This window comes from Falco peregrinus, chromosome 4 (assembly GCF_023634155.1).
Source record: "Falco peregrinus isolate bFalPer1 chromosome 4, bFalPer1.pri, whole genome shotgun sequence".
Taxonomy (NCBI): Eukaryota; Metazoa; Chordata; class Aves; order Falconiformes; family Falconidae; genus Falco; species Falco peregrinus.
Window position 1 is genome coordinate 33371606 of NC_073724.1, and position 16432 is coordinate 33388037.

The following is a 16432-nucleotide window of genomic DNA, read 5'->3' on the forward strand; positions in this document are numbered from 1 at the left end:
TAAAGGCAGTAAATGCCATTCTGATTCTTTTTATGTAACAGATTTTCAGACTTGCCTAAATTATGTCTAGATACGCTGTCTCTCTGGGCTTTATAACTTAAACGTTCATCTCCTGTTTTTCTGCACCTGTGTCCTTGGTGCCTCGGTACTGTGGCTGGGAAAAGAAAGAGTGTCATCTCTTGGTCTAGTATAGTAGTAGGGAAGTACAAAGGGAGCTGCTTGCACTTCTCCATGTTGGTGTCCTGTTTGCTTTCTTAAAACCCTGTACGCTTCAGGATTAAGTTGATGTTTTAAATGTCTTACTCAGTGGTGCAATAACTAAGTGTGCTTTCTTCTTGTTTTTGGAAATGTAACTTAATTAGAAAGCCTGTACAATAGCAGTTGCACAATTTTGCACAAAGGAAAGGCCTCTTATCAAGGCAGGAAGGTGGCCTGAAAAATATAAGGTCTATCTAGATCCCTTTATTCAAACTAGATCTTGAAGATTGTCTTTAGATTAACATCCCTAAGATATTTTGTGCAGTTGAAGTATGAATCCTAGCTCTCATCATCTTCAAAACTGTGGCATTCTGATCTCAGCCCTGACAAAAGAAGTCATGTTCGCATCTGTTCTAAGCACTTCCCATCCATCCTCTCATTTCACCAGCAGCTTTAGGATCTTGAGTTTCTAATTTGTGCTTCGTGTAGGTTTACCAGAAGGTTCTTCCATATGTTTTTGAAGGTTTTTTTGGGTTGATGCTGTAAACATTGAGTCAGATACGTTTCTTTGTTACACCTTTTGTTGTGAGTTGGGATGCCAAACTTAAATATGAGACTGTGCTGGGCTGAACAGCTTGGTGATGGGAGTGGTAATAATCATGATATCTTGATGAAATCAATGGCTCTAATATAAAATTGCTACTTTTGAAGACCCCACTATTGTTCTTTTTCCTTTTTTTTTGTCTTCTAAGTCAGTGGTTGCTGAATGGAACATAATTATGAAAGGATTTCTGTTCCTCGCATGCAAGGAGTGTTCTTTTCTCATTATGACTTTTTCAGGATTGAATAATAAAGACTGCACCTGTTTTCAATTAGTAATGTAGAAGGGAAAATTTTTATACTGCTTTTTGTTTAACATGAACATGATCTTTGTTTATGCCTCATTTACTGTGATGTCAAATGCATTGCCTGAAGAGTAAATACTATAGCATAATCATAAGACTCTTTCAAACTTAATAATTTTTTGGAGGCTTACTTTTCATAACTCTCTTTACTATCTTAGGCAGAGAACTTGTATCCTATTAACATTGTAGGAATTGTAATCCTATTAACATTTTAAAGAAATAATGTATAAACCCTGCCCTTTCCCCTCTGCAAGACATTTTCCCTGTCTCTTGTCTTTGCTTGCCTTTTGGTTCAGTGGCAACATGACCTTTCTTTTCACAGACTTCATGTTTTATAAGTTTTACTCCTATATTTCTATTTCTTCTTTCCACAATCAGGCTTACAAGGGAAAGGGCCTGATCTCTCTTTCATATCTTGGTTTTATGTATGAGGTGTGTCTGAAAACTTTGAAGTTAGCCCTGCTTTTATTGTGTGTGTGGGTGGGTGTTTGACTTGGTAACCTCCAAAGGTTCCTTCCATCCTAAATTACACTGATTCTGTGAAATCTAGGGATTAAGACCACTTCTTTGTCCATGCTAGAGTTGACTGAAGCTTGTCTTTGCAATCCAGGCAGCCTTTTACCGTGTTCTTTGACAGTCTCACATTTCATCCTTTCTACCTCACCTGCTTATATGTATGCCTCTAACAGGTTAACTTCTCCATATGCTTAATATTGCCAGCTGTTCAAGCAACCAGCTACTGTTTTGTGGTCTCTCCCATAGTTTAATCTTTCTGTATGATACAAACCTGATTTTTTTCTCCCTTAAAAAAAAAATAATTAGATTGCTGGGGATGCAAACTTCATCTTCCCTGTCACTTAGATCTGTAATTTGAGCTCTCTCTAGATCCTTTTATTAAACCTGTCTAAATCTTGAAGATTGCCTGTATGCTAAGACCTCTAAGATACTTTGTGCAGCGAAGGTTGTATCTTTGCTCTCATCATCTTCAAAACCGCAGCATTTTCTGCCCTTGACAAAAGTAGTCTCGCTCACATCTATTCCAAGCACTCAAGAAACGATTTTTTTCTTAGGCTGTCACTCTAACTCTTATCATCCATCTTAGTGCATCCTCACTGATTTGTCTTTGAACTAATGGAGTAGGAAAGGTGCCTTTACATCTGATAGATCGCATGACAAAGATAAATTATAACTGTTAATCAAGGATTTGTGCATTGTCAGACGAAGGAGAAACGCAGGCTCCAAAATCTTCTTTATGTGAAGCACTGTTTCTGAGGCAGCCTCAGAACTGATACTTCTGATTTCATCAATAGTAGTATACTGTAGGGAGTGTCTTTCATGTAACCAAATTCCAGATTATTTGGAGTTTGAAGGGACCTCGGGTGAAGCCAGGTTTTTGAGTTGTACTTGGAAGTTTATATTACTTACAAATCACAAATTGTACATGAGTCAGCTGGTTTTGTTCTAAGTTATTTCAAAGTTTAATGTCACTTGATTAGTAGTTTGCAGCATTTTGTGCTAATGCCAAGTTCTCTGGCTCAGAGATGTGCATGTGTAGTAATGACATGGTCCACGGGGAAGTAAGTTGCACTAGCCTTGCTCTGTATAGGCTTTCTGAATATTTACCTTGGCTGTAACTGCTGTCTTAGCATCCAGGATTTCTTGCAGTGTGATACATCTTTCATTGTCCTCGTTTGTTAAAAATAGTCAGTTGAAAACTTTCTGCGGTTGATAAGCTTCTAGTTGTTGTCTTCGGAATTTTTTTCTATAGTTTTTTTTATTAGTAGTAGAGTCTTGATCTCACAATACTAAAGTGTAGGGAAAATTAGCTAATTGTACTAGTCTAGCTGAAGAATGAAAAACTCTAGATAACGCAATTCCGGAGTGATTGACAGCACAGGCATTCTGCTTATCTTCAGCTTTCACTAGCTTCTCTCTTCTTCCTCCCTCTCTGCATGAATTGTCAAACTGATGCAGGTAGAAATGGAATATCAGAACAGAATTCTGAGGCTGGCTCTATGATGCCATTTTGAATTTCACATATTAGGGTGTTAGTATAGTGATGGAGATAGAGGCATGAAGAACTATACAGGGATTGATTTGTAAAGCTGGTGTTTAAAACAATTTATAATGTGCTGATACATCAGGAAGATTCATTATTGAAGGACCTAAGCCAGAAATGGTTGTGTTTCCATGCAAGAATATGTAATAAGCTGCATTAAGCCACATTAAGAATGATTAATTTAAGAATTGCATATTGAATTCTTCGCTTTGCCCTTCTTCCTTAGGTGTGGTATTTTTATTTGGCAAAGTTTGGATTGAATCTGCAAACACCTATGTCAGCTGTTGTGTGACAGTGAAAAATATTGAGAGAACTGTTTATCTATTGCCACGTGAAACAGTAAGTATGTCTTTTAAGCATGTCAAATGTAAGTACCTTTCATTCTGCTTATGGCAGGCTATGAGTTCTAGTAGTGTGTTTATGGGAACTGTTGAAGCCAGTGTTGTCTGATGTAGGTGGTAACGTGTATCACATGTGAGATGCAGAGTAGAGTGTTGCAGCTTCCCCCTGACCTTAACTAACAACTTCAGACAAATTGTTACCTTTAGAATTGCTGCTTAGGAAAGAAAGTTGTCTTGAAGTATTATTAGAAAGCTTAGTGCTTTTTAAACATTCTGTTTCAAATAATATTTTAGAATTTGGGTTTTCTTGGCTGATTGCATTGTAGCTTTCGCTTAAAGAACAGATGCATGATTCATAATAGCAAAGACAAATTCAACTTATTTGGTCATGTCTGCTGGCATTTTTTGATTTGTAAAACCTGACTTCTGTTTTTGAGGAAATGGACCTATCCACTGGCAAAGAGACGGAGACTCCAGTAACTATGATGAGTGTTTTCAAGGAGTTTAATGACTACATTTCACCAAAGTATAAGATCATGAAGTTCAAATCCAAGGTTTGTCTACAAGCATCCTATTTGGTCATTTTCTGTTGTTCTGGTTTATAAGGTGGTAAATCTGTTGAAACACTGTCCAGTGGGGAGGTTATACTGAAATGCAAACAGTGTAACTCCTGACATGTAATAAGTGTACCTGCTTGTAGAAGCCATCCCAAATATCTTCCCAAATATCCATGCTCCTTTAAGAACAGCAAATCTGCAACGTGATTATTCCACTAGAAGTTTAAACATACTGCTTTAGAAAATACTCATTCATTAGCTTCTTTGAAACGGGATTGAATGTCAAACTGTTTTGCTTGCTGAGATATTTTCTGAGAATACAGAACAGATGGAAGTTCTGATACCTAAAGCCTGGTATCAGACAGCATCAGCTCATGGTGTCAAAGTTTAAAATGAGAGATTGTGTTGTCCAGCATATAGGTCAGTACACTGGGATTAGACCATGTTTGCATTTGACCAGGTGTTGTATTGAACTTTTATCCCTTGGCACGTCTTATCCTTCTTCTCACGCACCCTTGCAGATTTATCTTTTTAGAATGTGTGCTGTTCAGAGCATGGACTGTCATAGTGCATTTATACAGGAGGCAACAAGTTGTGAGAACTGTCATCCAGTCTTGAAACTGAGTTGTAAGCCCAGAGCAGCCTACGGGCCATTTCTGTGTTATGTTTGCTCAACAAATCTGTAAAAGAACATTGGAAAAACAAAATGTTGCTGTAATGGAAAATTTGCATGTACAGTAATACAATACTGGCCATAAGTCTCAGGAAGAGAGCTGATAGTGCTGATAGTGTTGCAGGTTTGTACTGAATTAGTTTGCTAGTGTGAGAAGACTTTTTTTTTTTTTTCATTTACATAGAGCGCTTGTCTTTTGGCAGGGACAGAGGTGGAGAGTTTGTGTGGGGAAAGGTGGCTAATATGCAAGTTCAAAGAAAAGATTGTTCAGACTGAAATGCTTATGAACTTTTCTGTTTCTTGAAGTAACGTGTCATTAGTCTGGCAAAGCTGGCTTTCGTTGTCATTAGTGGGTGGCGTGAAATCAGTTGGTAACTTTTGCCAGGCTGGCAATCTTGTGACTTCATAGGATTAATTCCTGAATAGTTGATCAGGAAATGGGAGGGCAAGAAAATGTAGGAAGAATGGAATTTAACAATATGCAAATGAGGGAAAATAAAAACAAGTTCATATGATAATTCAGGTTGGAAAGACCCTCAGGAGGTCATCTAATCAAAGCTAGAGTACTTCTGAAATTTTAAGCTGTTAAAGTGAAAATGTGAGCAGTGTTTCTCAAATGACAAATTCATGCAAGTCATGACATCTTTTCATCAACGTGCATTATTTAGTGCATTATTTACATCATTCAGGGAAAATGCATGTGCCATTACTACTTTGTAAAGCTTTTTTTGTTCTAGCTTATTTTCCCTCTCAAAACTCTAATGCAAATTTAGCTTTTTCGGCTGTCTCAGTGTTACTTCTCTTGTATAGTATATTATAACTTTGTTGTTACATATGGAGATTGGAAAGGAATGCATTTAACAATGGGTAAAAAACAAGTTTGTAATAGCTCACTGTTCAAAGACCCTTTCAGGAATGGGGGAGGAAACTCAGGGCATATCAATTCTTTATTAAGAGGATACAAACACTTGTACTCCAGAAATGGAAGGAGGGGGAGAGGCCTTTCAAAAGACACAGATATGCTAACAGAATCTTAAGAAACATCCACCTGTTCCATGGTGTGCTAAGGAAGAACAGTGTGAGTGAGGTAATAGAGTAATATAGTTTAATGTTCAAAGACGGCTTTTAAAAACAAAGGTAAACCATATGCAGGAAGTATTTGAACTGTTATTTCTGATGTTAGTTCGAAATTATCAAATTTTTAGTGAGTTTACACAGAGGTGGGAGTGAAAGACCCAGTGTGTTGTCTGGACCGTGACTACAGTGCATCTGGGGTCCTGGAGTGTAACACAGGAGTGAACTCTAGCAGGAATAGGGGGAGTAGCAGCACTAAGGTACCGTTCAGATCTTACCTAGGATGTTATAACACTTGATCACCCTGATGAGAAAAGATTAATTTAAGTGACAACAGGTACAAAAGATGGCAATTAGAAGGATGAGACAAAAGGAGAATCAGTTATACCAGAGATGGCTATGGAAGAGCTTTGATTTATTTAGCCTGGTAAAATGGAGAATAATGGTAAGACCTTTTTGCTCTCTAAAAACATTAAAAGGGGATGAGCAGCAAAAAAGCTATTTAAAAGACAGTTTTAGCAAAAGAACAAATTTATAAATTTTAATTCATGAATATATTAGACAGGATAGTTGAGGGCGCAGAGAAGCTCTGGAATAACCTACCAGAGTTGTTTCTGAACAGTAAGAATTCAAATTCTGTTTGAATTCATCAGACTTCAATAAACTGAATTTTACTGACATGGTAAAAGGCTATCCACCTTTATTTTGCTGACATAATTTTATGCTGATTTTGATAGTCACTGCCTCTTGGAAGAGTTTAATGAGAACTGGAGCTAGCAGGAGGCTATGGCACTAGTAATGTGGGGGATAAGTGAAAAGAGAAGATTGGAGAGCAGGGCTCTGGGTTGGGCCTTTAGAGGATTATTCAAGGAGTATTACAGTAACTCAGCTATTCCAGCTTAACACAAAATTAACTGTGAACAAGTGGTACCAAATCTGGCCAGCATCTCTACAGCAGGGGGTCCTTTTGCTGCCTGCAAGGTAATTGTGGAAGTAGTGGGGTGATCCCATTCCTGTGGCTGCCTTTTCTTTTGTTCCTCTCTGAGACACCTCAGTTTGCCTGGTTATGTACCTTATAAATCTGTTTTTAATAAGGAGGAGTCATCTTTCTTTTCATTGCAGTCATACCACCAGACGTGTTGTCATACAGCCCTTGCATCTGTGTTGCCATAGGGATGTGCAGGGCTCTCAAATTGAAATGGTGGTGGCACTCACCTGAGTGAATGCTCAAAAAAGTGATCTTTGCACAGTTGTGACTGTATGTGATTAAGAGCTAATATGCTTTAGAAGAACTCCCCTGTTCTGTGTTGTGCAGCCAGTGTTCCACTACTGTGGTGTTAAGGGTTGGTGTTTTGAAAAACTTAAAAGGCTAATGGCCATATTGCTCAGGTGAGCAGAGCACTTGTGAGCAATGCATTCAGAGTAACACAGAGTCTCAGTTTTGGCATAGTACTGTGAAACTCCTATTCTTCCATCATTAGCTGGAAATCAGAAAGGTGTTTAGCATACCTACCATGCACCCAAAGTTCTTTTATTCAGAATACCCGGCTTTGTGATAATGTGGAGCGAGCCAGTATTTATACAGACGAGTTGTTTTCTGCGCGTGTGCATCTTGGCCTTACCAGAGCCAAACTTTGTCCCTATGAACAGATACACTTAAGCCATATAATTTCCTCCTGCACCTGCTGCTAATTGTAGCTTCAATGGGTTGCACTGCTGCCAAGTTAGCAAGTCTTCACAAATCAATTTGAAAGCAGCCTTACTCCACTTAGGAACTTAGCAGCTAATCACTGCTGCTCATTTCTGCTTTCTGAAGGGCCACTTGAAGAGCAGATTACTCTGCAGCAAAGCATTCATTCACTGCAGTTATGACCAGACGCTTGTGTAATTGAGCTCAGCTCTGTGGAATAACACAGATGAATCACTGCAGCATACTATTTTTACACTATGTTCAGCTTGCGTTTGCAACAAGAACTTGCTTGAAGCCTGAGAGGGGTTTTTTTAAATTAAAAGAAAAAAAAAAAAGGAGGTGGGGCACCAGTAATGTGAGCTAAAAGCGGTACATTGCCATCTGTTATGTTACAGCTATGGTGTGCTGCTTCTCTGAGGTGCTGCTTTGGCTCAACAGTTCAGATACACATTTGCATCCTAATTTGTAATGCTGTTCTGGCTTCATAGTGGTGCTCTTGTACCAAGTTATGTTACTTTTTTCTGCTTCCATGTAGTCATTGATGCCATGGTGGTTGTTTCTCAATTTGTTGTTTTCCTATTTATAGCAGAGGGCCTTCTCATCTCCTACTCAGGCTTTGCAGCCTGAAAACTGCAGTGTTAGGAGAAGCAGCAAGCTTGAGTGCTCAGAGGGAGCAATTTCTGATGCTATTAATTTAAGGGAAAAGACCCAACAACCCCAAAACCAAATAGCTTTGAGCTTACCTAACTGTTCATGTATTTTGTTTAAGTTTTATTCCAATTTATGGTGACTTTGTTTAGTAAGAAAAAAATTACTCTAGTGGTATGTTACACTGACTATGTATAATGTGCTGAATTTAGTGCACTGTCCAGTGAAAATACACTTTTTAATTTAAGGGGCCTCTAGGAATTTTTGTGTAAGAGTAGTCTTGTAGCATAGATATTGCATAAGGTAATAACAATAATACATAACAGTGGTGCAGCTGGTTTGTGAAGTATTACAGGACAAAGCATACATATTACAGGGTAGAGCATAGTATTTCAGCCAGTACCACAGCATTGTTGCGCAGGATATTATAATTATTTAGAAAATGATGGTAGTTATTCTTGGAAACTGACAAGCTGTGCATGTTGTGGAAAATCATTATTCTTGAAGAAAACAGATGTGATACTTTCAGTAAAGTTGTACTGAACTTAAGGCTGTTTTAACTATCTTTGTTAGAGATATGTAAACAAATTTGACTACTTTCTAGTAAAACCCAAGTTGCTCAAAATGAAAAATACAGTACTGTCATAGAAATGACTCTGTTCTAAGCTTGTAATAAAGTAAACAGCTGGCAGATGGTTGCGAAGTCAGCTCTTTTGGGTGCCTCTCTGAAGTGCTGATATCCTAAAGCCTGCAATATAAACGGAGGAACTGTGTGCAGTTACAGGGTTACGAGCTCATTGGGATCATGGATGGTAGGGTAAGAGGTAGTTAGAACAGGCTGGGATGTCAAGGAGGGGGATTCCCTTTTACATGTCAGAGCAATGGGAGTGCATGGAGCCCTGCCTAAGGGTGGGCAAAGAGCTGGTCAGGAGCTTATGTGTTGGAATTAGAGGTCAGACTAATGGAGGTGATACCATGGTGGAAAAAGGAAAGCCAAAGCCCACCTGCAGTTGAATCTAGTGAGGGAGGCAAAGAGGGATAGGAAAGGCTTCTATACATACAGGAGGACTAGGGGAAAATGAGGGCCTGCTGCTGAAGGGGCCGGGATGTGGTGATGAAGGGCATGGAAAAGTCCAAGATACTCAGTGTCTTCTTCACCTTGATCTTTGCGGCTGAGTCCAGCCTTCAGCAATCCCTGACCCCAAAAGGTCAGAAGGAAAGGCAGAAGGAAAGAAGACTTGTCCTTGGTGGAGAGGATCAGGTTAGGGAATGTTTATAAACAAATTGGGCAGACATAGGTGTGTGGGTCCTGATGGGATGAATCCATGAGTGCGGAGGGAGCTGGCCAATCTCACTGTGAGGTGATGCTTCATTATTTTTAAAAGGTCATGTTGATCAGAGGAGGCTCCTAAGGACTGGAAGAAAGCTAATGTCAAAGCTGTCCTCAAGATGGGCGAGGAGGAGGAGATTCCAGGGATCTGGAGGCTGGTCAGCCTCACCTTGAGTCCTAAGAAAAGGTGATGGGGCAACTAATTGTGAAAACAACTGCTTTCCAGACACACAGAGCACAAGAAGGTGCTTGGGAATGTTCAGTGTGGATTTACAAAGGGGAAGTCACGCTTAACCAAGCTGGTAGCCTTCTGTGAAGAGACGACTGGCTTGATGGACAAGGGCAGAGCAGCAGCTCTTGTTTATCTTGATTTCAGTAAGGCTTTCAACACCGTCTCCCATAACATCCTCGGAGACAAACTGATCAAGTATGGGATAGGTGCGTGGACGGCGAGATGGACTGAAAACGAGCTGCAGAGCTGGGCTCCAGGGGTTGTGATCAGCAGCACATAGTGCAGGTGGAGGCCAGTCCCTAGTGGCGTACCCAGGGCTTGGTACTGAGTCCAGTCCTGCTCGGGTTCTGTGTTAATGACTTGGACGATGGTGCAGAGTGTACCCTCAGCCAGTCTACAGGCAATCCAAACCAGGGAGGAGTGGCTGATACACCAGATGGGTGTGCTGCTGTTCAGAGGGACCTCAACAGCCTGGAGATGTCTCAAGACCTCCAGGAATCTCATCAAGTTCAGAAAAGGGAAGTAACAGGTCCTGCACCAGGGGAGGAATAACCTGAGGCATCAGTAGATGCCAGTGGCTGACTGGCTGGAAAGCAGCTTTGGAGGGAAGGACTTGGTGGTCTTGGTAAACGTGAAGTTGGGCAAGAGCCAACAGTATACCCTTGTGGCAAAGGCAGCCATGGGCACCCTGGGCTGCATGAGGCAAAACATTGCCAGCAGGTTCAAGCGAGTGGCCCTTCCTCCTTTTGTAGCCCTAGTGAGACATGTATGGAGAGCTGCGCTCAGCTGAGCTCTCTGGTGCGTCCGTACTGGAACGAGTCCGGCACAGGACCACAAAGATACTTAACAAAGCTTGGAGCATCTGTCATGTGAGCAGAGGTTGAGACACCTGAGACTCTTCAGCTTGGCGAAAAGAAGGTTCAGGATGAGGGATTGGTAGTCCAAACCTTATCATTGTGTATAAAGATCTGATGGGCAGGAGTAAAGATGACCCTGGCAGACTCTTCTCATTGATGCCCAAAGGAGGACAAGAAAAACAGGTACCGTTTGAAACACATTAAAATTATCAGAACATAAACTGCTGCTTTACTGTAGGGGAGGTCAGGCACTGGCAGAGGTTGCCCAGAGAGTCTGTGGAGTCCTGTCCTTGGGGGTGTTCAGAACCTAACTGGTGACAGCCCTAAGCAACCTGCTGTAGCTGACCCAGCTCTGAGCAGGTGGCTGGACTAGACAACCTCTGTAGATGCTTTTCCGCCTCAGCCGTTATGTGATTTTTGTGGTGGTCTGCAACCACCAATCATCATGAGTATGTGTGAAGCCTGTGAATTTACAGAACATTTCTGTTTCCTTAGCTATTAAGCTTGTATGTTTTTTGTTTTGTAATGGTTAGTATATTTGTAAGTCAATTCTGTAGAAACTGTTCATGCTAAGAAAATCTGAAGAGATTAAATACAGGTACTAAAAAATTCTCACTGTCTTTAGATGGTTATAATGAGTTGCAGAATTGGTAATATATGATCAAGCGCATGATATTAGACATGTATGCTATGGCTGGCCTTTATTTCATTAGCTTTGTTATTGGACAGAATGAATATTCAGTTGGGAGATACTGAAAAAATATCATCTTTGTTTTATGTAGAAAGTGGAAAAATATTATGCCTTTGAGATCCCAGATGTTCCAGCAAAATCTGAATACTTAGAAGTTAAATATTCGGTGAGTATAATTAACCTGTTTTCTTACCCAATTAAGAATTTTATGATTTTACTAAAAACCCCAAATTTTAAAACTTCAGGATTTGAACTTTAATAGCTAGTGGCTGTACCTCTGTTGTAGTGTGTAGTTAGTTGCTTGTGGTCTTATAATTTAAAAAAAAAAAAGCCACAAGCTTGGGGTATCATTTGTATGTTGTTTAGTCCTTAATAAAAAAAAATTACTGTCAGGTAACCTTAACATATGCATTTGTTAGTGTTAGCTCTATTTGTGTAAATAAAGCATGAGAGGAAGAAACACTTCCTACAATTACTACATTCTTCCTACCTTCTCCCCCAGTTATAATTTGCTTATTGATTTACAACGACCTATATTCCCAATTATCCTGCTTTATTTTTTATTGGCCTGCCACCGAATCAACTGATAAGCCAAGCAACTCTTTAGTTTACTGGAACAGGGCCCAAAGTACTGTAAGATGTTTTAAATTGCTTACTGCCCTTAAATGTTTTGTTGAATCCATGTCCAGAATATAGCTGATATCTCTGCTTATAATGGCTCTTGCAAATAGCAGCTGGGTGAGAAAGACTTCTGTTGAAGGGCTGTAAGCAAGGATGGAAAAAAATCCTCATAAGAATGTCAGTAGCTGGTTTTCATTAGCAAAAATACTTGATTTAGTTTCAAGTGTAAGAGACTCAGCAGCTTGGGTCAGTTGCTGGGATAGTGCCTTTTTAAGCCTTTTTTTAATGCTAGTTCTAGGTACAAAAGCATCATCCCATAGGGATTTTCTAGCTATCTCAAATTTTTCTTTAGTTGTGCAGAAAACTTTATCCAGTCCTTGTATGACAGACTAGTTACAGCTGTAACTATTTCAGTTTACAGCATGAACAGTTTTTGTATTAAAATGGGTCATCAAACTTTGTTGTAGTCTTGGCTGATAATACTGTCTTAGATCCAGTATGGATAAAGAACTCTTGCTTTAGTGCATTTTTACATTACTGTCCTGATTTTGCTATGCACCTATTCAAGTCAATAGTGTAATTTCTTTGATTACTGTAAGGTATTACAGGTTAAGGCTTTGCTTGTGGGAAATTACAGTGATGTTAGGTATTGTGTAGTTTTCTTAAGGTGCTATCTGAATAGAATGTGTCGACCTTGAAGACTTCTGTGGGGTGAAATGACTCGCTGCTTTCTGTTACTTGCTAGGCTGAATTCCCTCGGCTTCCGCAAGATCTGAAAGGACAAACATTTTCACATGTATTTGGAACTAACACCTCTAGCCTGGAACTTCTCTTGATGAGCAGGAAGATCAAAGGACCATGCTGGCTGGAAATAAAAAATCCACGTATGGTGGTTTGCATGTGAAATACTTGGTTGCTGGAAAACACACATAATTATAGATCGGGGGAGGAGGGGAGATTGACATTGTACTGATAAATCATTGTTTTGTAAATTAACCTTGCAATTTATCTGTGTAACAATTTGTACTAGATAATGAAACTTATTCTTTCTTCTTTGAGAACTCTACCCATATAAAGTTGCAGACTGTACAGATGAGGTTATAGCTTTGGCAGTGAGAGAGAACTATGCAGTGCCTAGTAGCTACTCTTCAGTACACACCCTAAAGCCACTTCCAGAGTTATTTTCCTAGAAATGTATTCCTCTTTCTTCTCTTGATAACTTAATGTTTGTGCTTTTTCTGCAGATGTATCTTTTTAAGGACAAGCTGGTGCTAGATGGCTTTTTTGTTTGTATATTAGGGTGGTTTTTTTCTGGTGCTTAGAAAAGTTTGTGGTACGGAGCTTCTTTAGTTTGAAATCCTTTCCACCTCATGAGTGGCATGCAGTGTGGGCTGTATATTCCCAGGAATGTAGGGAAGTTGATCATACTGGTCAACAGGCACATCTGTTAGTACAAACTCCTTGGGGCACTTGGTTCGACTGTAGAATTGACAGTATGAACACTGACAGTGGGAGGATTCTCCTCTTCAGCACCGTGCTCAGTCACTGACAAAGCTGATACCAGCAAGGATTTTGAGCTAGAACAGACAAGACAAATCCCTGACTGCTGAAAGATGGATTAGCTGTGCTGGGTTTTCCACAAGACATTGGCAAGCAGCAGTGTACTTTCTGGCAGTAACTTTAAAGGCCTAAGAATGGTTTTTCATCTGCACTCTTTGCCCAAGAGCTGACCTTGTATTTCTTTGATATTTTCTTTCTTCACCTGAAGAGTCCAGAGCTGTTTTGTTCCTCATCTCCTACATGTAGGACAGATGTAATGGCAGTGATAACCAACAGTTCAGGCAGTATTCAGTTTTACTTAATGCTTATGTGCATTATTGGCCCCTTAGGAACTACCTTGCCTGAGCTCAGATGCTGACTCCATGCCAGAGTGAAATGGTAATCGAAGGGAGCTCTTTTTTCCCATTTCCATATCTCTACTACAGCGTTCAGGTTCCAGAGAGAGTCTGTATCTTGGTATCAGAATTGCTCGTTTCAGAGCTGTAGCATGCCTGCTCTGTTGAAAACTGTCTTTTAAGATGGCTAGTTCTATTTATGCAAATTTCTGTAGTGGTTGCACTGGATTTTGTGCCCCAAAGCTGGGTGGTTGGGGTTTTTTTGTGTTTTGTTTTGTGGGATGGGTGGTTTGTTTTTTGGTTTTTGTTGAGGGGAGGGTGTGTCTAGTTTGTCAGAAGGTTCTTGCTTTCTTGTGTGGCTTCCCTTCCACACTTCCCATAGAGGGTCTTGGAAATAAGCAAGTCTCAAAACATTTGATCAGACTTCTACAACTTCCTCAAAAACTGCCATTGCTATTCATAATGAACCTGCCTTTGCAATTTGAGTGTCAGAGCTAGATAGCAAGAGAGCTTTTATAGAGCAGTGGTCTCCAGACCTGTTAGATAGCACACCCCTGTCAGTAAAAAATTGAGCATGTACTCCTAATACATATTTATTTATTTATAAACTATATACATGTACCATTGTGCTAAATATTATGTATGTTGTAAAATAAACGCAAAAATAGAATTGAAAAAAGGACGAGGTATTTGAAATAAATACTTTTAAAAGGATTTATTAATGGTACAAAAAATATTTTCTTCACATCCCAATGGATTGTCTTATGTGCCCCATTTTGGAGACCACTGCTCTGTACAGTGCCAGCTGAAGCTCTGGGTGTTAGGATACTGGAGATGAAAGAAAAGAACTGTTAAGCAATTGATTGCCTGTCTTCCTTTGGAGAGATCATCACTGTTTTATAAATGAATATATTTTAGTCGGTTACCTTTTTGCATTTAGAGCAGTGTTAATGAGAGAAGGTAAAATATATGGGTTTCCAGAGAGGAGTCAATTTTGCAGGGAGTAAGATAACTAGGTCTACCACAGCTGTCTTCAAAAGGTTAATCCATCAGAAGTGTAACCTCCACTTCTTACTGCATGTAATGTTACCTCATCAGCATCTTTTGTGAGTGATCACCTTTTTTTTTTTTTAAAGCAAGTGAAGAATTACAGACCAAAAAAATTCTCAAATTATAATGGGTGCTTAACGTGTCTTTTTTCTCCATCTAGCTGTATAATTTTTAGCTCTTGTACATTTTATGTCTAAATAGCTTTCTGTGGCCTCTCTTATATTTTAGGATAGCTTATATTACCAGGGTAGGATGAACTCTTATGATATTCCCCATCTCTTTTATTTCCATAATGGTGTTTCTGAAGGACTATATCTAAATGAATTAATTATCTGGTGCATTTCAGTCAGTCATATGTTTTTGTTCTCTTTTGATCAAAATTCTTTTGATTAGCACTCTGGCTGCCTTTTCTGTAGCATTTGAGAAATTTCTGAGTATTCTTTCACTTGTATTAGTTTAATTTTTATGAAGCTGCCTCCCTTTGGACTGGCTACAAGATTAGATGCTAAGAGGTAGTATATTAATTTAGGTGGAGTTATGTTCACTTGGCTTATACCTTTCTCACTATGACTCTATAAAGCTGCCTGAAGTATTTTTTTGCATTACACATCTTCCTGACCTTGATACAAATCTTCTCCCTCCTCTTTGGTGTTGAAGAGCCCCTGATGTGACTCTGTTTCTGCTTGGGAATGTGGGCCCAGGGAGTTACCAAAAATTGGGTGGAATTAGTCTTGGACTGTCCCGCTAGGGCAAAACATTAAAAAGACCTACTGTGTGCAACAGTGCCATTAGAGAAGCCTTACCTGTTGTTCCCAGAAGAATGAAGGTGGCTTGTGTTGTTTCTTCAGAGCCTTCAAATCAGTCGGTCACCTGGTGTAAGGTGGAGGCTGTGGCCATGAAGCCTGGCTTGGTGAATGTGGTTAAAGGTCTTTCTCCTCCTCCTCCTCTTGTGGTCATGTCTCTCAGCATGAAGACCACTCAGAACCCAAAGACTCACCAGAATGAGGTAAGTCGTCTTCTCTCATTCTGGTTTCATTTTGTTCTTTGGCATATACTAAAATTTTTTTAAGGCTTGGAAGAACTTCACCTGCTAAAACATGTTTAAATATATTTACTGTTGTATAAAATTTCTGTGCTGTAGGTTTTTCAAAGAAATTTTTACTGGAGTCTCACCAGCATGATAACTGTGGGTTCAGGGGGCCTGTTTGGTGACAATATTTACTGTGACAGTGGATCCTACGTATTTTTTCAAGCATTCTGTTTTTTCTGTTGTGTGTAATAGTTATAAATGAGACTGTCCCAGAACAGCTGTTAATAGATTATTATTATTTGTTTGGTAGAGATAATCATAGGTTCTAGGTAAAACGACTGGGTTTTTCTGCTGATAAAACTAATTTTGAAATAGAATGAGAATTTTGTCTAAATCTTACAGTACCTGCTATTCTTCTGTGAGATCTTTCCTTTCTTCAGAAAGGAGGAGAGATGTAGGTGGCCACTCTCAGTTGTGGACTGCAGTTCACAGTGTGTAGTTAGGCACATTTATCTGTTTTTCAGCATGTGTCTCCCTAGCTTAGGAAGAGATTTAGTGCTCACTAATAGGATAGGATACTA

The 16432-nt window shown here is 39.5% G+C and overlaps 1 protein-coding gene across 1 annotated transcript in view; it reads left to right on the forward strand.

Moving 5' to 3' along the window:
- POLA1 (DNA polymerase alpha 1, catalytic subunit) overlaps positions 1-16432 on the forward strand; it is a 204286-nt gene that overhangs the window by 9833 nt on the left and 178021 nt on the right. The window contains exons 11-15 of the mRNA XM_055802046.1: positions 3389-3501; positions 3941-4057; positions 11347-11421; positions 12622-12760; positions 15670-15827. Of these exons, the coding sequence (XP_055658021.1) occupies positions 3389-3501; positions 3941-4057; positions 11347-11421; positions 12622-12760; positions 15670-15827 (602 nt within the window). The remainder of the gene's footprint in view (positions 1-3388; positions 3502-3940; positions 4058-11346; positions 11422-12621; positions 12761-15669; positions 15828-16432) is intronic.